Source organism: Notamacropus eugenii, chromosome 2, assembly GCF_028372415.1.
Source record: "Notamacropus eugenii isolate mMacEug1 chromosome 2, mMacEug1.pri_v2, whole genome shotgun sequence".
In the NCBI taxonomy this organism is placed as follows: Eukaryota; Metazoa; Chordata; class Mammalia; order Diprotodontia; family Macropodidae; genus Notamacropus; species Notamacropus eugenii.
Genome location: NC_092873.1, coordinates 214,145,108 through 214,169,209, shown reverse-complemented (window position 1 = coordinate 214,169,209; position 24,102 = coordinate 214,145,108). Strand labels below are relative to the sequence as shown.

The 24,102-nt window shown below is 35.4% G+C and overlaps 1 protein-coding gene across 5 annotated transcripts in view; it reads left to right on the top strand.

Moving 5' to 3' along the window:
- Window positions 1-23,294, top strand: part of ARHGAP18 (Rho GTPase activating protein 18) — a 235,078-nt gene extending 211,784 nt beyond the window's left edge. For all 5 annotated transcript variants that reach the window (XM_072643298.1, XM_072643300.1, XM_072643301.1 and 2 more), the window contains 4 exons: window positions 1,683-1,829; window positions 14,209-14,333; window positions 20,024-20,085; window positions 21,752-23,294. In XM_072643298.1, the coding sequence (XP_072499399.1) occupies window positions 1,683-1,829; window positions 14,209-14,333; window positions 20,024-20,085; window positions 21,752-21,843 (426 nt within the window). In that variant the 3' untranslated portion in view covers window positions 21,844-23,294. The remainder of the gene's footprint in view (window positions 1-1,682; window positions 1,830-14,208; window positions 14,334-20,023; window positions 20,086-21,751) is intronic.
- The last annotated feature ends 808 nt before the right edge of the window (window positions 23,295-24,102 follow it).

Genomic DNA, 24,102 nt, shown 5'->3' with positions numbered 1-24,102 from the left:
AATGATGGACTGAGCACCTGATGAAAGCAAGGGGAGATAAGTACACTGCCCATATGTTCTGCTGGTAAACCTATGAGATCAGGAGAAGCTGAGGCAAGCCTGCAGGAACCCAGGTGGACTGCCATGGTGAACTCACAGGATGAAATGAACAGGAGTCGCCCTGGATGGGCAGACATGGATGTGTTACGGTCTTTATTGCTGCAATGAGTATTCACTCCACTTCGATCACAGATCCATTTGAATGCCTTGATCAGGCTGATAATCTGAAATTAATTGAAGGGAAAAGGTCCCTTGATGTCCTAAGCTCTGCCATGATAACTTGATTGATTTAAATCATTCTTCAGTGATACTTAACATTCCCTGATAGGTCATTTTTTAAAATCATAAAATAATGTTGAAAAAAATCTTCATTCATTAAAAAATATTTTTGGACTTGAAAAAACTGGCTGTTAGAAGATCTGAGTTTTTCAAGAATGATGCCCACAAACTTATAATGGCATCGATTTAATTAGCAGTAACAGCAATAGCATCCCACATTTACATCGAGCTTTAGGATTCGTAGAGGACTTTACAGATATATGATCTTGTTTAACACTGTGAAGTAGGCACTTTATTATCCCCATTCTACAGATAAGGAATTGGGGAGGATGGAGGTTAATCAACTTGCCCAGGGTTATTCAGTCTAGGAAATGTTGAATATAAGAGATGAAATTAGAACCCAGTTCTCTCCGACTTTGAATCCAATAGTCTTGTGTCTACCATATACATACAGAGCACTGGGAATGTAAAAACCAAACAGAAAACAACTCTTTCTCTCAAGGAACAAATTTTTCTTCTCTCTATATGAATATACCTGATGTAGACAATTTTAAATGTTTGTTTTGTTAAAGAGAAAAATGTAGTTGCAAAATTATGTATATATTATTACATAATTACCTTTCAGTAACAATCTCAATCCTGTTTGCTACTAAAGCTATTATTTTTATTACAACTTTTCCCTCTACATTGTAAATTTATGTAATTTATGTTTTAACATATTTTTATTATTATTTTTATCATTTATTATTATTTCATTATATGCTATTATAATGTACTATTATTATAAAGTCTGTAGAATATAAATCTTACAGTCATTCATCAAAATTGGCTCTCTTTTTGAGTCAGTTTTGGCTTCTTGAAGTTAGAAAACTCTAATAATCTGAATTTGGGAAGAAGGACCACAAATGGCTCTCAGGCCTGATGGAAACCAAAATTTTTACTGTGGTTCAGTTGAGTCAGTCTGAAAAATCCTGCAGTTAATTGCTTATTTAAAATAAAGGCCAAAATAAAGCCTCATATTTATATAGTATCATTGTCAGGGAGATGTTATTATGACCCCCATTTTATAGATAAGGAAACTGAGTCTCAGGGCCTTCAATGACTTGTTCAGTCATACAGCTAATGACATACCTGAGGCAGACTCCAACCTCGCTCTCCTAGCTCCAAGTTTAGTGTTGATTTTTTAAAATTTGTTACTATACTTTGCCAGTGCCTTTCCTTTCTAAAACTTTTGTCCGTGCTGATTATAAAACATCATAAACATCTGAAGCAACCACAAAAATGCCACCAAGATGAATTTGATTTTAATTATTTAGATGAAAAATGTGGTTCTAGACAAAAATCTCCTTTTTATTTCTTCTTAGATTCCCAAGTTTATCGTGGCCCAAGTGAGGAAGCATAATACCGAAAAGCAAAAAAAAGACAAAAAAGACAAAGCGATGAAGAAACTGCTTAAGAAGATGGCTTATGACCGAGAAAAGTATGAAAAACAAGACAGAAATCCAAGTGACGTAAGAAAACATCCAAATGATAAATGTTTAAATAGTTTGTCATATGGTTTATAGTAAGTTTGCCTTTTTTAATGGGGATTATAGCCAAACAGATCAATCCTTTGTTCTGTTAGTAAATGACAGATTTTTACTCAAGTAAAATAGTCTAATTTTTATTTCTTCTGGGCATTTCAGTTCTGGGGCAGTATATAGCACAATGGGAATATGCAAGTGTGCAAATAATAAAAAAATTCAGATTTTTAAAAACTAGTTAATTAGTAGGACACATAAGATATCCAGAGATCACCCCACCATAATTGGAAATCTTGCTGAAATAATAGTAGTATGTTATTAGTAAATCAATAGCATATTAATAGTAAGTCATAGAAATGAAAAAATGTATTTTTATTTTCTTTTTGACTGGAGGAAAAGAAAGACTTGAGAAAGAGACAAGATAGGGTCTATACTAGAAGATAGCCTGGTAGTAAAAATGTATTTTCTTGATTAAGGTAAATAATACTCTCCAACGGACTGCAGTCAGTTGAAGATGAAACACTGAACACATATGAGTGAATTTTAGTTTCAGGGAGAGTAGTGAGTTTGGAAAGAGTTAAATTGGAAAGGCAAATTTGCTTTTACTTTATTTATTTTAGAGGACAAATACTTGTGGGTCTTATATCTGTTCAGCATTTTTCTATATCATCTAGCAGACATGCCAGTATATTCAGTAACTGCGGCTGAAAATAATGAAAGGTATCGATAAAATAATATTTGTGTAGCTAGTACGCAAATACGAGATCCTCAAGTCAAATGTTTTCCATTGTTCTGCTTACCGAGAACCCTCTTTTTCTGTAACCATGTTTAGTTAAGTAGTGACATCTTGTGGGTAGATGTGGAAATTCAAGGACCTTCCATTGTTTGATGTTTTCCCTCCCAACTTTGGTCTTTTAATTTTACCATTTAGACACTCGTTCCTCAACATAGTCACAATTCCTCTTGGTGTCAATATTTTTTAGTGGACATACTGTATCAGCCAAGATCAGAAAGTAGCCCATTCTAAATGGAGGCTTTTTAGGATTGAGAAGATAACAGTGAAACACATATCTGTTTGCCTTCTCAAGAACAGAAAGGACTTATAAGCCTGGGCTTGTAAATCCAAAATCACTTCAAAGGGATGAAAATCTTTCCTTGTGTTCAAAGATTGTTTTCCTCTTCTCTTCTTTGATTTCATAGCATCTTTGAAATTTAGAGCACTTGTATTGTTATCCCCAGATTATACTTAGAAACAGTTAACTAAATTGTTTTAATTGTGACTCTTTATAAAACAAAACACAAGTTCCTATTTTCTTAGCATTCACTGTATCTTGCCTTGAGTGTAGTATACCGTATTTATTCACATTTTTATTTTGTGTGTTAATTAGGTATACACTGAGTTGAAGTTTGCCTCTGAAGTATCTATTAAGAAAGAGCTCACCAAACTGTATTGTAAGGGACACTTTTAAACTACTTAATAGGACAAACTTTTGAAAGGATGTCAGCGCATTATTTGCATATAAATATGCTGCTGCTAAATACTAATGAATCTTCTCTGTTCATTAAAGCAGGCCCTGGGGGAAGGAACAGTTTATTAGAAATAATAAAACCATATGCCATTAAAATGTTTTATAGTTCATATTGGCCTTATCTTAAGTTGGAATTTGTGGGATACTACCAAGGAAGAAATTTACTGAACCTCACTTTCTTTTTCTGCTAAATGTGGAGAGGGGCCATGGGAGGAGTAGTTGATATCTATATTCAAACATTCTATGATTTTATAATTACATTAGTTGACATAAGAGAAAGTACATAAGAAAATGACTATAATTTTCTGAATAAAGTGTGGTAGGAAGAAAGTACTGCCAATGTAGTTAATCACAAATTTATTCAATGTTATAGCTGGATTTTACCTTAAGAAACCTAAACCCCTCATTTTCTAGGTGAAGACCAGTGAATTTAATTGACTTGCCCAAAGTCACCCTGCTAGCTTCGGGGAGCAAGGCTGTTAGAACCTTAATATATTCTTGGAGTTTGCTGGGTCCTTGCAACTGCCAATAATTCCATGGCTTGGCACAGAGCAGGCTGGGCACTGCAGGGCTGTGACAGTGCGCTCGGGTTTGTTTGTAGCTGTGGTTGCATTTCTTTAGCCACAAGTCCATTTAAAATGCAGGCTCTGGTTTCATTTAATAACCTTTTTGACCCATGAGTATAATCGAAGGTATTGTTCCACGCATTTGCTTTAGGCCCTGGAAGAGAGTCAGGAGTTTCTTGGGGACCCCATATGGAAAATCCGATTATATTATCGAGCATCAAATCTTGTTTCTTTTTAAAAACATTCTAAAGGGTTAGGTTTTTTTTTTTTTTTTGGTAGCACATAAAAGAATATGATACTTTAATGAGACAAAATATCAACAACTCATTTTTATTAGATTTAATTCACAATAAAATGCAAAGTAAAAATTAAAGGCATTTGGGTAATGAAGGAACAAATTATAACTTTCAGAATAAGGAATTGTTCCTTCTCGCTCTCCTGGCTCCCTCCCCACAGTCCTCCCTTTTAGTTTAAGCAATTGAAATGCCTTCCTATAGCTGTAAAATAATGTGCTACATCTGGCCTTGTGCTTGGAAAGCTCTTAATTCCAGTTTTCTCACTAGAGTATCTAATCATCTATTGCCTTATTGAGAAGGAAAAAACCATTAGGATTCATTAGAACCTTCAACTTTACATGTAAATTGGGATTTTTTAAAGGAGTATATGGAAATTAATATTTGATCCTTTAAGAGTTAATATTTTCTAATACGCAACATTGATACAATAGCCCAGACCTATAGATAGAAAAAAAAAATCCAAGCAAGGCAGTTTTACTGCATTACCCATCGAGTACCTAAGGAGGGAAGATTTGGTTCGCAGCTTACTTAGCTGAATAATAAGAAATGAAGTCAGATTTTAAACTCCCCTTTAGATCAGTATGTAGGCCACATGAGAGCCATATGAAAACATTTTCTCCATTACAATATTGTTTACATGTTTAAGAAATTAACTGTAAAATTTTTAAAAGGCTGTTAAGTCCATTACTCTAACTGATATTTAATGGTTAGTCAGTCAAGGAATCCTGCTCTTCTGGGTGACTTTCTGAATAAGATCAGTTCTGAAACTGATAAAATTTCCAAGTGTAGTGGCCTGGACTGTTGCAATAGCAGCAGCTAGCCAGCAAGTCTATGAGGAGCTTACCAAGTGGATGGTATGTGTTGAGTCAGCAGTGAGCATGCCACAGGTTGAGAGCAGACTCAGAGGGCCGCCTTAATGAACAGGAATGGTTTGTCTTTCAAGAGCTTGGCAGCGCAATCCTATTAGTATACTAATAGTGTTTGGGTTTTATATGACTTGATGCTAGAGTTTCAGAGTAGTTAGTGTAGATATGCAGGCTTCTGACAGTGGGTATAACATAACCTTTTGGATAAATATCATTTGTCCATACCTGTTCAGAACAGAAAGCAGTAACTTCCATTCACTGCTTTTTAAAGTCCTCTGATCATAACACTCACTACTTAGAATTTATTCCTTTCCCAGAGAGAAATGGTTTTTAGTAAAGTCACAATGAGCTGAAGCTTTAATCTCTACAATGAGGGTGGTTCAACTTTTCATTCCCCCAAAATATCTCCAAACACACATACACATATACACACATTTTAAAGCATGCTCCCAGACTGAGACATACATTTTGGTCTTGATGCATTTTGTTTATCTGTGCTTTTTTTTTTTTAATCAAGAAGAACTTTTATTTGGGAACAGGAAGAGTTCGTGTATAATCAGTGAAACAAAAAAAGGGAGGAAAAGAGCATTATTAAATTACAAAGTACATAGAACAAAACAGAAAGTCAAGAAGGAGATTCAGATGGAACAGTTTTGCTATTAACTTCTTAAATTTATTATATATTTTTACAAAACAAGCTACATGTAAGAGAAATCCACAGTTTTATGTACTATTCTCTTTGTTCTTTATGACGATTAATTCTTAATGAAGGGGATAGGGGCCAAGGATAAGATTCTGGATGTTAGGAACTGTATGTGTGAGGCAATATAGTACATTTGAAAGAACGATATATTTAGAGTGAGGCCCCAGGTTCAACTCCTACTTGCTGTGTATTAAGTATGTGACCTTGGGCAAATCAACATTTTGGGGCCTCAGTTTACTCATCTGTAAAATGAGGGGCTAGATGGTATGATCTAGGTCCCTTTATCCCACTAACTCCAAGGCCCCTATAGCTCTAAGTGTATGATCCTATGAAACTACAGTTATCCCTTCCACATCCTGACTTTCCCCGTTGTGGTTTTGATATATGTCAGGTTGGTGGAAAAAATTAAATGGGAATTTGGGGGGAGTTCTGTGGAAGCCATAGATTACATGAAGGCCAGCAGATGATGCAGAAAAAGTTTAGAAACTCAAGACATGCATAAGATATGTGTATAATATTGTATAGTAATGTGATTTATCTTTTAATACCATAGTAAGTCAAACTTCTTCTCTGGTATGAAGGGAGGGCTGAAAAAAATTTATGCCAATTTTCCAGATTGTGAGACACAGACTCAACACCTGTAATGTGGAAAGAATAAATAATTCTGTCTTTGGTGTTACATCTACAGCAGTGTCAGAGAGATCCAGATGGACTGTCACATGATATTCAACTGATAATAGCCCAGCCCTGTATTTATATAAAACTGGAGAAGAACTTTAGAGCTTGATAAGTAGTTCAAGGATTAAGACTTTGAAGACAGAATTATACCAGTCTCATTCCTTCTCCTTTCATTGGAAGGAACTGAGGATACAGGGTAAGGGGGAAGGGAGAGACCCCTGTATCTATCACATCAACAAGGTCACTACCATTAGAACTGTCTCATGTAGTACCTCCCAGTACTCACTAACATATTATCGAATAATCATCATAGAATTTTGAAAATTTGAGGAAACCTCAGTAGATATCTACTAATCCAACCCGCCACTAGAGGGAATCTCTTGAAAGTGATTATCTCACTTGCTTCTGCTTGAAGACCTCCAAAAAGAGGATGTCATCCCCTCTTGAGGCAGCCTCTTATAGAATTGATCATTGTAGAAATCCAGGTCCTTCCCGTCACTATGTCGTTCCCCTGGTATATGCCAGTGAAGCAGATTGCTTGATAACTTCGGGAGGTATGAGAGCTAATAGTGTCTAAGATTCTTTTCTTGAAGTCTGTACCTTCTTGTAGAACTCCACAGTGTCAGAAATGGGTGGATGTGGCAGGGATGGTCTTTGATATAATCCCTGATATAGCTTAGGGACATAGAAATTTATTTGTGGGTTGCTTTGAGCAGCAGAATTAAGATCAAAGTATTAATGGAGTTACCATTGCTAAAACAGATTTTGAGAAACACATTCCTTTGTTTCATACATACATGCCATGCACCCTCAATTCAGTGTTTTGGAATGAGACCAGCGTGCCTTTCTGGAGAGACTTGGAGAAGTCCAACAGTGACTCATTTGAGTTAAGTATATGATAACCCTGGTTTTCTTCACTTCCTTTTTTTTTTTTTAACAAATACCTAAAAATTGTGTCCCAGAGATTTCCATCTTTTGATTTTTCCACGTTCTTTTTTTAAGGGGTAAAATGAGGGAGGGAGAGATGGGTTATATTGAATGAGGAATTCATTCACCATTTTTGGTTAGAAAAGTATCACACATTTTTCAAAGTGTACTTAAGTTTGAGTTAGGATAGTTATTTTTTTCCCCCACATTTATTCCATGGAAATTTTTCTGTCTCAACTATCTTAATTAATGAAGAGTATTTTGTTTTTTTTCAGATTGATGCATTGAAAAGTGGCAATTGAACACTTACATTCTATTTGAGATTACTACACTTGGGACTACGGGGAAAGGGACTATTAGTAAGATATGGAACCTACCTTTAAAGGAACTCACAGTTTAATAGGAAAGATAAGAGAGGCATGCAAATAGCTCTAATTCAAGGTAGACTGTTGTGAGTGGTGAAGAAAGAGAACAAAGAGAATGACATAAGGGTTAGAGGAGAAGTGATTACTTCTGGCTAGAGGGAATCAGGGAATGATTTATGGATGAGATGACATTTGAGTTGAGCTGAGCCTTGAAGGATGAGTAGGATTTTAATAGTCTTGAGATGGGAGCAGGGAACATTAGGAACAAAGCCTCAGAAGTGGCAGAGGAGTAACTCTGGGATCAGTGAATTTAAAAACCTGGAATTTTAGACTTGGAAGATCTTTATATATTATTTAGAACACTCTTTCCCAATGTTACCAATGCAGAAACGAAGTGCCAGAAAATTATAGTGACACAGATAGAACCAGTCCTAGAAGAAGCAAGCCAAGTCACCTGCCTCTCAGCTGAATATTATTTCTACCACAACAACCTGTCTGTTTGACTGGCATAGAGAGGAAAAAAGTGAGGGGGAAATGATGGAAATGTAAGGTATTCCAAAAGTCTTACTGCATTCTAAGTTATAAAAGCCACTTTGGGGGCACCCTGTATTAGTCTGGATTGAGACATGTCTCCATACCACCATAAATACTCTTACCATGAGCAGTGAAAGACCCTTTGCTACTTGGAAAAAACTACCACAAGCATATGTTATTTTTATATTATTTCGTGGTTTTTTTTGTCCATGTTTATCTTGAAACTTCTATGTAATAAATTAACTATGTTCCCACACATATTAGCATTTACTTGACTGTTATTCATATTTTTAGTGGATGAGTAGAAATCAATTTGTTTGATGTGGTTATCCTTGCCAAATTTGAAAGAAAATCTGACTCTTTCCACGTTTTCCCTTCCTCCCTTTATTATCTAGGACTCCATTCTTGGATAACTGACTAAAACTTTGACTAAGCACTGATTTTGTTTGAAGCAAGTCTATGTGAAGGAAAAGCTGGGTTTTGTTTTTTTTTTTTTGTGTTACCTATTAAAATTTTTATTGGTATCTTTATTTCATTTCCCTGAATATCCCTCTGCTCTCCCTGTTTTCCCAGAAAGACCTATATAATAAATAATCAAAAGAGCTGAGGACTGGACCTGTAACCTCATTGATATAGGAGTTCCTGGATGAGGAAGCTTCCTCTACAAATGTAGGTCAGTCTCTGCAATTCTAGAGAGTTACTTAGAGCAGAGATGTCAAGCATGGGGCCAGTTATGCCCACAATGCTCCCAAAGTTGACCCAAACCAGTTTAAAATTTAATTGGAAAATATTTAGCTTTGACAAAGCTAATAAAAACACACCAAAACAGAGATAATGTTAATGTATAGTTTTCTAAATCAAAATGTGCCCATGGGAATTCTTATGTATGATTTAATAGCCCTTTTTAAGGTCGACACCACTGGCTTAGCACACTGAAAGATTGAATGATTTCCCCAAGGACACACAAGTACGTGTCAGAGGCTGGACTTGAATCCAAGTCTTTCTGGTTCTAAGGTCAGATTTCTATCTACTATGTTACGCTGTTTCCTCAGAGAATTTTTAAAAAAAGAATTGGGGCAAAGGGTGGGAGGAGCAGTTCAGTAATACTAACCAGTTCCTTATCTCTTCAAAGAAGAATGTGGTACATCATCATGTTTTCTTTCTCTAGGGTCAGTTTTAGTCATTATAGTTTAATAGCATTCAGTTTTAATTTTATCATTGTTCTTTTAAGCTACGTTGTTGTAGTCATTGTTTATATTTTTCCTAGTTTTGCATCAGTTCATCTAAGTTTTCTCATTCTTCTCTGTTCTTCGTTTTCATTGTTTCTTTTAGTATAGTAATAATTCTGTTATATTCATGAACTACAATTTGTTTAGCTATTTCCTAATCGATCAGCATCTACGTTGTTTCTAGTTCTTGACGACTACAAAAAGTTAAGTTATATATGTTTTGGTGTCTATCAGATCTTTTTGACTTTGAGCTCTTTGGGGTGTATGCCCAATGGAATTTCTAGGTCAAAGTGTATTGATATTTTTAGATACTTTCTACTAACAGGGTATTAATACAGCTTTCTTTCTACAATTCCTATAATGGACTATTTCTAATTTTTTTTTCATTTCTGGGAAATTTCAGAATTGCTTTAATTTGTATTTTATTGTTAGTTACTTGGATCAATCTTTCATATGGCTTTTAATGGTTTATACTTTTGCTTTGGAGAATCATATATTTTTACAACTTCTCCATGGGGAAATGGCATTTGGTCTTAGATATTTATGTTATATACCTCTATAGACCTTGGATATGGGAACCTTACCAGAGATGCTTGATGCAAAGATTTATTTTCCCCAATTAGTCTCTTTTAAAATTTTAGTTGCATTGAATTTATTTGTACAGAACCTTTTTAATTCCAGTTTATCTTTTATTATTTCCTTTATCTCCTTTTTGGTTGTAAATTCTTCCCCTAGCCAGAGCTGTAAAAGATATCTGATCTGCTTTTTTTTCTAATGTTTTTTATGGTGTGACCTTTAATATTCAGTACTATACCAGTCAAACTACCAAGGGGATACTTTATAGAGCTACATAAAATAATAAAATTAATTTGGAGGAACAAAAGTTCTAGACGCTCAAGGGAAATATTGAGGTAAAGTAGGAATGAAAGGAGGCTAGCATTTCCACACTCATATTATACATAAATCAGTAATTTTTAAAACTTTTCTACTAAAAATAGAAAATAGATCAGTGGAACAGACTCCTCAAAAGAGCAAGAATCAGAAGCAATTGAACTAAAAAATCCAGAGTTCAGCAAATCTGAATATGTAGATTACTTGGTGAAAAACCTTCTATTTGATAAAAAATTGCTGAAAAAAAGGCAAAGCAGTTTGGCAGAAATCACATTTAGAAGAACATCTTACACCAATATACCACAATAAGCTGAAAATGTGTCCATCGTAAGAATGTCCACTTTGTAAGAACAGCAGTTAACTCTCAGCTTTAAGAGATACAGTTCTCACCTCTTGCTTTTTTTTGCTATGAAAAGATGGCTCCACCCCCCCACCCCCCAAGTGCCCTTTACCAAGTCACCGCTGCTGTTATAGGGCAACAGCAGTAACATGAGAAGGGACTCAGTTTTAATTTTATCATTTTTCTTTCAAGCCACATTGTTGTAATCATTGCTTATATTTTTCCTAGTTTTGCATCAGTTCATATAAGTTTTCTCATATTTCTTTGTTCTTCATTTTGATTGTTCCTTATAGTATAATATAATTCTATTGTATTCATGAACCACAGTTTGTTTAGCTATTTCCTAATTGGTAAGCATCTGCATTGTTGCCATCAGGTAGATTAAAATAAATTGGGATATTTCCCTCCCTACCCTAAAAACAAGCAACCCCTACCCCCCAAAACCTAGCCATGAAGTTGGCTATAATGATCAATGATAGAATTTGTTAGTTTGGCCATTTTTAAAGGGACCTTCAAGTTCTAGTAAGATTGCCATAGTCCTGTAATTAAAGCTTATAGTTATTTTTTAAAATAGCATTATATATTATAGATGTTTGTCAAATTAATGTTTAATCCTAGTTAGAATCTTTTATAAGATTTTTATAACGTGCTACAATTCTCCTAAATTTGTTGTTATCCCCATTTTTCTGCAGCCTAATTTAAATAGCTCCTTTTTTTCCCTGAACTTCAAAATCAATTTTTTTTCTATTGAAATCCTCCCTAGTCTTTATTTTACTTTTTAGTTCTAAAGTTTCTCCCTACTTCCACCTCCTCTCCTTTCCATGGAGAAGGCAAGAAGTATATTACCTTCTATATATATGAAATAATATAAAACATATTTCCATATTAACCATATTGCAAGGGGAAAGAAACAATAAAAATAAAGTGAAAAAATACACCAGTCTGTACTTGAAGGTCAACAGTTTTCTGGTGATAGATAGCTTTTTTTTGGTCATGTGTCCTTTGAAATTGTTTCGGATCATTGAATTGATCAGAATAGCTAAGTCTTTCACATTTGATCATCCTTACAATATTGCTTTTACTGTGTACAATGTTCTCCTAATTCTGCTCACTTCACTTTGCATAAATTCATATAATTCTTCTTAGTTTTTTCTGAACCCATTCCACATATTATTTATTATAGCACAATAGTATTCCATCACAATCATGTACGACAATTTGTTTAGCCATTCCTTAATTGATGGGTATTTCTTTATTTTCCAATCTTTGCTGCCACAAAAAGGTGCTATAAATCAAAAATAGATTTCTTACAATTAATAATCGTGGGAGATTTATTATTTTGCTTACAAAATTATTTTTATTTTTAATTTTTATGATTATTTTTTCACATCATTGTCACTTCCCACTGACTCCCCTTTTTTTATCCCATAGAACTCATCTTTGTAATAAAATCTTATCAAGAAAAGCAAATCAACACACGAACCATGTCTGAAAACGTATGTTTTATTCTGTAGCTCTACTTTCCCTTTCTCTTGAAAGGCAGAAATACTTCATCACTGTTCTTCTGAAGTTGTGATTGGTCACTGCATTGATCAAAGTTCTGAAGTCTTTCAGTGTAGTTTTCTCTTGTATTATTGTTATCATTGTGCTGATTGTTTTTCAGATTCTGTTAATCTCTGCATCAGTTTGTATTAGTCTCAGTTTTCTCTGCATTCCTAATATTTGTTGGATCTGATACAGCCATTTCCCAATTGATAGACATCACCTTTTCCCCCTAGTTCTTTGCAACTATAAAAATGTTCTGCTGTAAATATTTTTGTAATAGAGTTGCTTAGAATGCTAAGAGGTTAAATTACTTGCCCAGGACTTAAGTCTAGGTCTTTCAGACTCCAGGGCTAACTTTATTTCCATTATGGCACATATATTCCAAATAGGTCAGATCATAGAAAAAGTCTAATATATTAAAAAATACTTATAGCCAGATATTTCTTGTGCTAATCTGCTTTGGTAGAGGAAGTGTCTTGTATTATCAAGACCTCTCTTATTGATGAAATTGGTTGAAAAAACAAATATAGTACTTTTCCCTCTGGCTTTGCTTAGTAGTGGTATTACTGGTCAAAGGGTATGTACAGTGGCCTTTTTTGTGTAATTGAAAATTGTATAAAATTAAATTAATAATGACTTTCCCCTTTCTCCAGTAAAAGCTACCTGTCCATCATTTATAGTGCAGCATAGAATTTGATACTTCGATCTATTTTTTTTATAGGCTTTAGTGGTCCCTTCACCAATGATGATCACCACACCTTAGGAGACAGTTTTCATAAGTTGCCTTTGTCCCCTCCCCCTACCTGAAAGACAAAACAATCATATTCTGGTGGTTAGTCTTCTGATAATGCGCCTCTTTGACCTCATTCCTTGTTCTTCAGGTGACAAGATATACCAGGGTTTCTCAAATTGGTGCGGCTTTGAGCCTGCACCAACACTTTTGGGACACCCAATAGACTCCATTGTCGGTTCCTTTTCACACTGCCTTTCATTCCAGCTTGGTAGCATTTACCAGAGTTTGTGCTCTATGGTCATAACCTTCAAAGATCTGTGCCAGTATCCAGCATATAATAAGTGCATAATAAATTCTGGTTGGTTGAATTGATGAACTGATCAAACACTAATACAGATAGGTTTATACTTTCTTATACAGTCCTGGTATCTGTGAAACATTTCTGGGATACATTATTATTCTTATTTCAGAAACTTCTTTACAAATGAATTATGCCCCATATTTTCAGGTGTCTCAAAATACATTTTTATGTTTTGTTTCAATTCTCAGAAATCATGTTTTGATGTTTGTATGTATAAATTAAATAACCTTTACATTCATCAGGAAGGGGGTAGCAATGGTTCATTCTATGTATTCCTTGTATGTGGTCTAAACTAAGGATAACCCAATTAGCTGAGAATGAAACCAATATTGCAGCTAAACAAGGGGAGTATGGTTGATTTTTCAGACTTTCAAGTGCAAAGATTAGGTACCCTCGAAGTTAGTGAAATTTAGGTTGTGCAGCCTTCAAAAATGCAGCCCTCACACATACAGAAACTTCTTTCTGAATCAATTTCATAAATTGCCAGGAAAAGGATGCAGTAGCAGATAGTACTCAGAAATCAGCACTTAATATGGCAGTAATGGTTATTGCTGTCATTCTTTACATCTTTAAAAATAATTAAGCATTACTGTATGCATATTATAAAGTTCCCCTATCGCCATTAAAAGGATATTTGAGGTTCTGATGTAATTTGCTAAATTACATTATACAGTAGTTAAGGTTTTTATGTAGTAGAGTAGTAAAATGTGCAGTAGTTAAGCACACTTACCATATAATGCATTGCACAAAGTTACACGTTCCAGCTGCTCCCTGCTTTGTTCCAATGTCATGATTGCTTTGCAGACTGATGTTCCTCAGGGAGTGATTCGAGTACAAGCGCCCCATCTTTCGAAAGTTTCCATGGCAATACAGCTCACTGAAGAACTGAAAGCCAGTGATGTTCTCGCCAGGTTTCTCAGCCAAGAAAGGTACGGGCCGTGTCGATTTTAATTATTCTGTAGCTTTTCTGGATTTCTGCGGGTTTCCTCTTTCAGAATGGGGTGGGAGCCACAGGAGGGAGCGTGAGGGGAGGAGGAGCTTCAAACTACTTTGTTCAGAGAGCAGAAAAGAGTTCTGATAAAAAAGATGTTCTCCTTCCTCACCTGTTTCCTGGCTGCCCTGGCCTTATTCAAGACCCAGCTCAAATCCCGTGAATGAAAGGCTTTTTCCTAGTGTCCATCTGGCCCCACCCCCACCCCCCCATTGATTTCTCAAAGATTACCTCCAATTCACCCTGTACGTATCTTGTTGTTTGCCTGTGTTTTGGCCTCTCTTTGTATCCTAAGGCTTCTTGCAATATCAGACACAAAGAAAAAGGTTAATAAGTGCTTGTTGCCTGAGCAGTAGGGCTGATTGGAGTGAGTTTAAATTTGAATTGGATAAAGTTCTTTTTTTTTTAGTTTGGGAACATTTCAAGTAAATGGTTGAAAGTTTCTTCACAGCTCCTGCACAATAGTAGGGCATTCATCTAATTGGCACGGTGGAGAATTTCTGGACTTGGAATCAGGATGACTTGGATTCAACTTTAGCTTCAGCCACTTACCAGTTGTGTAACTTTGGGCAAGTCACATAATCTTCTTGTCTGCCTCGGTTTCCACATCTATAAAGTGGACATAATAACAGTAGCTTCTCCTTAGGGTTGTTGTGAGGATGAAATGAGATAATATTGTAAAGCACTTTAAAAACTTTAATGTGCTTTGTAAGTTCCATCTATTACTGCTACTACTACTACTACTACTACTACTACTACTACTACTACTACTACTACTACTACTACTTCAGAATATTGATCAGATGTTAAGGTGGTACCTTATGGTAAAGCATTTTTCAAACTTTAAGGTGCTATATAAATGCTGTCATATTTTTATTATTACTGCTAATTCAGAACAAGTTGACAAATTATTAACATGGTAATATAGGTGAAGCATTATGCAAACCTTAAAGCATTGTCTATTATTACTACTACTTCAGAATAGATTGGTAAAATATTTAAAGCACTATATAAGCACTGATAATCATTCTTACTATTTTGTCAGCTGAGTTAGGAAATTACTGCTAAGGAATATAGTATTTCAGTTCTTTCTTTCTTGGTAGATAGTCTTCATATGCAGTTGTGGTCTTTCCCTTAGCCCCTTCATGTGTCCCCTTCATCCCCTAAAAAAATCCTTTTGGAACTTAGCTTGGACTGGACCTTGAGTAGTAGATACACCGTTTGTCACTGGACCCATACTCAAAGAATATTTTATATAGTAGGACCCAGCAGAGTTTTCTTCTCTCCTTGTATATCTTTCAAGAACCTGTGGTCACTTTCCACTCCAAGATTAGGAACCAGTAGAGCATTAGTAGATAGTTCCCACCTCAATCAGTAAGTATATATTAAACTCCTGTTATGTACTAGGCTTCGGGGGAATCCAAAGAGAAAAGGAAAGCAAATTTTCAAGGAGGAGACAACATGTATATAGATAAGTGTTTGCAGATCTATACAAAATTAAGAACAAAGTAATTCTGAGAGAGAAGGAACTATGAACTAGAAGAATCAGAAAAGACTTTGTGGAGAAAGTGCTTGAGTCAGGTTTTGAAGGAAATGAGGGATTGTAAAAGGAGACAGGGAGATAATGCATTCTAGGCCGTCCGTGCAAACACATGGCTATAGAAAATTAAATCCTAATGGTCTGTAAACCGTGCCCTAATTTTGAACATGTACCTTCCCTTAAAACACAATAACAAAGGGTTTGTTTTTCTGTCCCTTTGGGCATTTCATTAAACCCTTTCTCTGCATATCTTCTTGAACTTATTCTGCCTTCTAGAAGTAGATGAATTTTGATTTTGCAGTTTCCAAAGATAGATTTGTTTTCAGCCTTTTGCCTGTTGACTGCCTCTGTTAGTCAAGGTCCTATTTCATAGTATCTGTTCTCCATAGTCACCGATCAAGGGTGTTCATTTTAATTTTTAAAATGCTAGTTAAATAATAACTTATTGCTTTAAAGGTAAGAAATGGATTTTCTTACAACTCTGTGAAATAGATAGTATAAGTCTTTTTATACCCATTTTTTAGATGAGGAAACTTAAGTTCAAGCTTGTGTAGGGATAGATACTTTGTATCAGAGCTGCAATTCAAACTGAGGTCTTATTTCAGGACTAAGCTTTTTACTACATGGTGTGAACTCAGTGAATCTGAACTAGAGTAAGATCTTGCCTACTGTATGTATTAAGTTTAGATTCTTCAGATTAGTGTTCAGCATCTTTTACTACTGGGCCCATCACTCCACCTAGCACAGTGGAGCTTACCTAGCTTAACTAGCTGTATGACCCTGGGCAAGTCATTTACCCTCTCCCTGACTCAGTTTTCTCCACTGTAAAATGGGGATACAAACAATCCCAGGGTTGCTGTGACAACCAAATGAGATTATATTTGTAAAGCATTTAGCACAATGCCCTTCACATTGTAGGTGTTTAATGCTTTTCTCCCCTCCCAACCCTTCCCCCACCTCTACAGCTTCAATCCTTACTTTGTCCTTCAATGGAAATGGGTATTCCTGCCGTTGATGGTGATAGCATCCCTTGTCTGGTAATCCTTTATCTGCCTTCATAAATTTGCCTGATAACATCTCCTCAACAGGCTAGAAGCTTTCTTATAGGACTTTTGACCTTCTCTAGGTATCAATGAAGGTAGATAGATATATGCATACATAACTATATAGAGAAATAGAATCAGGTAAATAGATAAATAGGTAGGCAATCAGATAAAACATGTATTAACTACTTAGTATGTGTGAGGCACTGTGCTAAGCACTTGGGCTACAAATGCAAGGAATGGGAAGGGGAGGAGCACCCTATGGTGTGGTGAAATGGGGAGGAGGTCTGGTTTCAGGCAAAGTAAGGTAAAAGCTCATACTTGTCAGAGCCTGGAGTGGTTCCAAGTGTGGAGTCCAGCATTCTTGTGGGGAGGAGGTAGGTATAATGGCAATTGCACCTACCTCCTCCTTCTCTTCCTCTACTTTCTATTAGCATTCAGTAAAATGCTTTTCCCATAGGAACAGCTCATCTCACATCAATAAAGACTTTGTGACTGATTTCATTAAGCACATGTTATGTACTTGAGGTAGTCTAGGCACTGTGCTATGGCCTGGGAATGCCAAAACAGCAACAAAAAGACACTCTTTCTGCCTTCAAGGAATTTACATTCTACTGAGAGGGATACAAGTTGTACATAGTACATCCAAAGCCTATACCAAGTCAGTAATACTTATTAAGCATTTTAGATGGGTTCTTCACTTGTTTGGTCATGTTCAACTCTTCATGACTCTATTTGAGGTTTTCTTGACAAAGATACTGGAGTGGTTTGCCATTGCCTTCTCCAGCTCATTTTATAGAAACTGAGACAAACAGGGTTAAGTGCCTTGCTCAGGGTCACCCAGCTAGGAAGTATCTGAGGGCAGATTTGAACTCAGAAGGATGAATCTTCCTGACTCTAGGCCCAGAACTCTATCCATTGTATCACCAAAGTAGTAAGCATATTATTATCCCCATTTTACAGATGAGGAAAAACAAACCAGTATAGAGGGGTTAAATGACTTGCCATGTAGTTATGCAATTATTAAATAACAGAGCTAGGGTCTCTTTATGGCAAATATACTATAGTAGAGGATGCTATAACCATGTGTCAACTCACTAGACTCGATCTTTAGATGATCTCTATATCTCAGTTCCATTACCAAGCTATACTTCCAAAGCAAATGCATACTGGAAAAGTCATGAATACTTATAGTGCATTGTGCTAATAGAGGATCATAAAACCATAGATTTAGAGCCAGAAGGGCCGTTGGAGACCATCTACTCCAACTCTCATTTTACAGGAGATTGCTAAAGTGGTTTCCCTAATAAAGCTTAGGACTAAGTGTGTCTCCTTAACTACTCAGTGAGCTCCAAATGGTTCCCTATTACTTACAAGAGCTAATGTCAGCTTCTCCATTTGACATTTCATAACTTTACTGCTTCCTACTTATCCTGCGTTCTTATGACTTCTCTCTACCTGTCACACCTCTCAGCTTCTCTGGCTTCACTTGTTTTTCCTCCTGCGTTTGACCCCTTATATCTTGATTCCCTTCCTTTCCTGAATGTTTCCCGGTCCTGGAATGTTCCCATTTCACTTCTGCATCTTCACTTCCCTGACTTTTTTCAAAATGAACCTCAGTTCTCATGGTGGACAAGAGGGCTTTCCTGGTCTCTTTTTTCCCCTCCATCAGCCCCACCACATATATACACTTCTAGTCCCTCTCCCTCTAGGATTATCTTCCATCTGTCCTCCTGGGGTCATCCACCCTATCCTTCACATATCAATATATATCAACGTATCAATTTATCTAGTGTGTGCATTCTTATTTACATGCTGCCTTCCACATTGGAATGGGAGCTAAGGCTAAGTACTAAGGGATTATTAGTAAGTGCTTGTGGATTGACTAGGTTTAACCACTTACTGGGTGACTTGCCCAAATTCACACAGTTGATAAAGGTGAACTAAGGGTGGGATTTAAGCTTGAAGATTCTAATTCTAGAGCAAGCACACTTTCTATGGTACCCCGATACCTCTTTTTTCCCCAAACTTTTGCTTTAGTATACCAAATAGAACCCAAAGGTTCTAGGGGAGAAAAAAAACTTAAAAACTTCCTGGAAATCTTGTTCCATAAATATAACTGGTTCTTTTTAATATATTCCTAAGTTTGAATATGGGGCAGCTAGGTGGTACAGTGGATAGAGCACCAGTGCAGGAGTCAGGAGGACCTGAGTTCAAATCTCACCTCAGACACTTGGCACTCACTAGCTATGTGATCTTGGGCAAGTCACTTAACCCCAATTGCCTCATCCTGGGTCATCTCCAGTCATCATGATGAATATCTGGTCACTGGATTCAGATGGTTCTGGAGGAGAAATGAGGCTGGTGACCTGCACAGCCCTCCCTCACTCAAAACAAAGTCAAGTGCATGGTCTTCTTTGGCAATGAAAGACGAACACCACAAGTTTGAATATATATTTATAATGAATGTATGTCTCGCCAAATGAATTTTAAGTTCCTTAGGGTAAAGATTAGGTCTTATACATCTTGGTATTCCTCTTAGGACACAATCACAGTGCTACACTTGGTAAATATTTATTGAATGAATGAAAGAAATGTGAAAAATAGAGTAGAAGTATTTTTTAACAGCTATTTAAGTGTCTATTTGATGCTGGATACCATACATTATTGGAGATTAGTGTGTTATTTTCTTTCAAATCTTACGTCTTTAGATATTTAAATGCCAGAAACCATGAATTTTTATATTAATAATTTTATTGGTAATTGCTATGTTGGGCATTTTCTTTTAAATTTTATATCTTTACATAATGATTTATTATTTTACTTTGATATGCATGAGTGGCTGAGTTAATATTAATTTACAGGTGACATCTTATGACTGATTCTGCACATTTAGCAGATGAGAAGACTAGAAATGTGTAGATACTTATAGTGTGTCTCAGTTGTGAATTTTCCATACAGCCTAGAATCCCCATAGCACATTCAAAGGATATGATTGCAAGTGGTTTGATGGTGTGACTAATCAGTTTGTTTTCTCTCCAACAGTGGAGTTGTACCGACACTCAAGAAAGGGGAAGTTTTTTTGTATGAAATAGGAGGAAATATTGGTAAGACCAGGTTTTTCTACTTTCTCTATATGAGCTGACATTTATAATCTTTATTATTAATATCTCTGGAGCAAAATGGATCAAGAATATAAATTAATATTCTCGATGTTGCTAAGTCATGGTTTGATCTATAATCTACCTACTCATTGCTTTTTAAGAAGGAATCCTGGATGGCCAAGCCTCTCTGTCTTCAGACTCTGCCTTAAGCCATGCATAAACTCTTCCCCTGAGTTTAACTTCAAATTCCGGCAAATTCTCTGCGACAGAGAAGATTTCCATACTCTCTAGTGATGCAGATTTTCCAGACCCTACTTCCTTCACACTTGAATGACAAGCTTACCTGTAGGAGTGAGGGGCTTAGTGCCAAAAAAAGCATTTTTAATATATACTTGTTTTTTTTAAAGAAAGAAGCCAAAAATACTTCTGACTCTAGTTTTGTTGTTGTTTGCCTAGTATTCTATACATATTGGGAACTTATAACATTGTTTATGCAGAGTGGAAGCAGGGTAAATGGATTTTTAAATCTTTTTGTAATGCTCATGGACATTTAAATTTCAGCGTAAAAAAGATCTCTTTTTTTATCCTTTAAAAAGAATAATTTAACTTTATTTTTTATTAAGAATTTGAAAATTATTATAAAAAATGGCTTAAAAGAGAAATTAAAGAGAAGAATATTTTAATGTCAAAGTAATGATTTTGGAACAATCTACAGACAATGGATTAGTGGAATCAGAAGACTTAGGGTAAAGTCTCATATCTACTGCTGATTCATGGTTTGATCATGGGGAAGTCATTTAATTTCTCTGGGCTTTAGTTTCCTCATTTGTAAAAGGAGGAGATTGAATATGGATGATCTTTAAGTCCCCTTTCAACTATAAAAATATATGGTTTTATGAATCTATTCAAAATGAAAACTTAATTTGGGTGAGTTTTGTTTGTGACACTTAAAAAAAGGATGTTGCCTGTAAATGAAGCAATATCTCATTCTTAAAATTTTAAGACATTCGACATTTAAAGTTAAAACCTTTCGCATTCTGTTTTTTGCAAAAATTAATCATAAAATGCATAGCTACTTCCTTCTTTTTATCTTTGCTCTTGGGAATTTAAAATGACATATGAGATGTCCTATGAAAGGAAAGCTTCTGATGGATATCAGAAGAAAGTGTCATTGGAACTAAGATGTTTTCAGAATTTTTGACCCTGAACTTTGAAAGAATCTCTTGAAACTCTTTATTTAAAATATCTCAAATCTTACTTCTTTAAGTTTTTTTCAAAAATACTAGTTATCTATGGGTGTTCTGTTAATAATTCCTTTATTCGTGTCTTATCTATCTATCTATTTATTTGCTGTTCTGCAATACTGTCCTTGGTAATAATTTTTGGGGATGAAGAAAATAGGGGATGGGAAGCTTTTTTTTTAAGTACAAGGCTTCAGAATTAAAATATGAAAATGTCCATACCATGGAAAGAACATTGACTCGAGAGTCAGAATCTGGATTCAAATTCTTCCTCTGCCACTTATTACCCACGTGACATTGGGCAAATGGTATCTCCTTCTTCACCCATAAGGAAGGATTTGGATTAGATGGCCTCTGAGATACCTTTGTTTAAAAAGAACATTGACATTTTCACTACTGTAAATTGCTAACATATGTGTCTTTGATAGGAGAACGCTGCCTTGACGATGATACGTACATGAAGGACTTATATCAGCTCAACCCGAATGCTGAGTGGGTTATAAAGTCCAAGCCTTCATAGAAGACTTATACACCGCCGACAATTAATGATAATTGTTGGATTGCAGAAAATGAAAGAAATAGTGGGATTCTTTTGTTATTCTAATATGCCCTACTATTAGTGAGCGACACTTTGAAGCTTTATAAAAAAATAAATCTCCCTTGACTTTGTTCCCATTTGGCACAGCCTGCAGAATATTTTCCTTCTTTTTAATATGATTTGTGCTTCTGCCAGAATAATGGATTTTATTATTATTAGGAAACAAAAGCCCCTTGAGTGAGATACAGAGGAAATTAATTGGTTTATGGCCTATGTTATGTATTCTGTAACATGTGCTAGTTAGTGGAGGTTATTGAATTTAATATTATAGAAAAATGTATGTGTATGAATTCCCATGTCCCTTTCTGATCATATATACTCTGTACATTTTTTAAACCCATGAATGAGGATTACATTATTTTAAAAAAGGATTTTTTCTTTCTTTCTGAAGATAATACATTCCAAATGTGACTAGTTACTAAGATAGTACATCTCTTGGAACCAGCTGACTTGTGCAGCACATCCTGGAATGTTAGTCACATTAGTGAAGCATTGTTTTAACAATTATTTGCTATTTCTGCCATGTTATATGAGGTGATTCAGAAATTTTTTTACATATATCTGACATGTGCACAGAACTTTATTCACTGTCAAGAAAATGGGACCGTCAAAAACTGCCAATTTTCACTGAGCTGTAGAATACTAATGTTTGAGAATAAATAAAATACATCCACTGAGAGGAATGGGATTATGGATAACAAGCCAAACCGCTTAGAATGCTCTGTATTCCTTTAAATGGAATTTAAAGAATGGTAACTGGTGCTCCACATTGCATTGTCATTGCAGAATTAGAAATGTATGTGAGGTCATGTAATGCAGTAACGATTGGAGAATCCATTCTGTACAGTTGCAGAGTCATAAAAGTCTGCTGGTTAGCATAATTCTAGTTGGTAGGACCCATTGCATATGAGCAGACTGATATTCGTGGACTTAATTTAAAAATAACCAGAATAAATTTATTATATGTAGTGGAAAGTACCATTCACATGAATTTTATTGCACAAACCTTATTGTGACTAGAGATCTTGAGATTGTACTGTAAATAAGAAGGATCAAATGGAAGAAAAATGTTAAATATCTTATAAGTTTTGAGTGTAGGAAATAAAAGGCAATGTAAATGAGTAACTCAACAAATGTGTTTATGACAGTTTTTGGTAAGACTTAGGAAAATTTATAAATTTTATCAGGGACCCTTGATGTCATTTTAATTAAGAAGAAAGTGTTGTTAAGAACAAGAGTTGTGAATTTTCAGCATATAATTACAAAAGCATCCTGTGGATATGATCACTTAAATAACTGTGGTGATTTCGTGCCATTTCTCTTTTTTATTATTTAAACGATCTTTTATAATTAAATGCATTTTTCTTAATCTATCTCTCTCTTGAATTATTACTTCTAATTGTATGAATGCATGAGTCATGTTCAACCAAAAAGGCTATAATTGTTGATTTTTTTTTTTTAGTTCCAAATGATTTCCACTCTTCATTGGCTATTATGTAACTTTCCAAGTGGAAAGACATGTGGGAGACATAAAATTGTTTTCCCCTCTTGTTGACTTCTCTCCTTTAACAAATTTCAGTGGGGATTTTGCCTTATGCCTGATTTTTGCAACATATGTTAATGAAATATATGCCAAATAATGCTTTCCATCATTATCAGCATTATCATGGAAACAATCAACATGAAGAAACAGGCAAGGTTCACAGGGAACATTTTTATAAAGAACCAGATGTCTAAACTTAGTCAACAAAGGAAACACATAGGTGCTGGTTAAAATCAACTGGAGGAGTGTAACATTCTTACCATTTTTGTCAGCTCTTTCCCCATCACCATTGTCCCATACCCACTCTGGAAAGGGCACCAGGTTTTGGGGATGACAAGAGAAGGTGCTGGATTTTGAGATTTAGTCTATAGTTATGATGCCTCCAATTGGAGCATCAAGATGACATCATTTTCCTTTATCTCGGCAAAACTTTACTTCCCTCCAAAAAGACAAACAAACAAAAAACTATCTTTCCCTTAAATGTTTTCTAAAAAGAAAAATAGCAACTTCCTTGATGGCATATTTCATTGTCCTTTGGTATAAGCTTTGAAGATAGAATTTTCTGCTAAAATAATGTTACATCATCTCCCCCATCCCCAGAGTTCCATATTGTCCTTTTTGTTTGAATTTTAACTCCA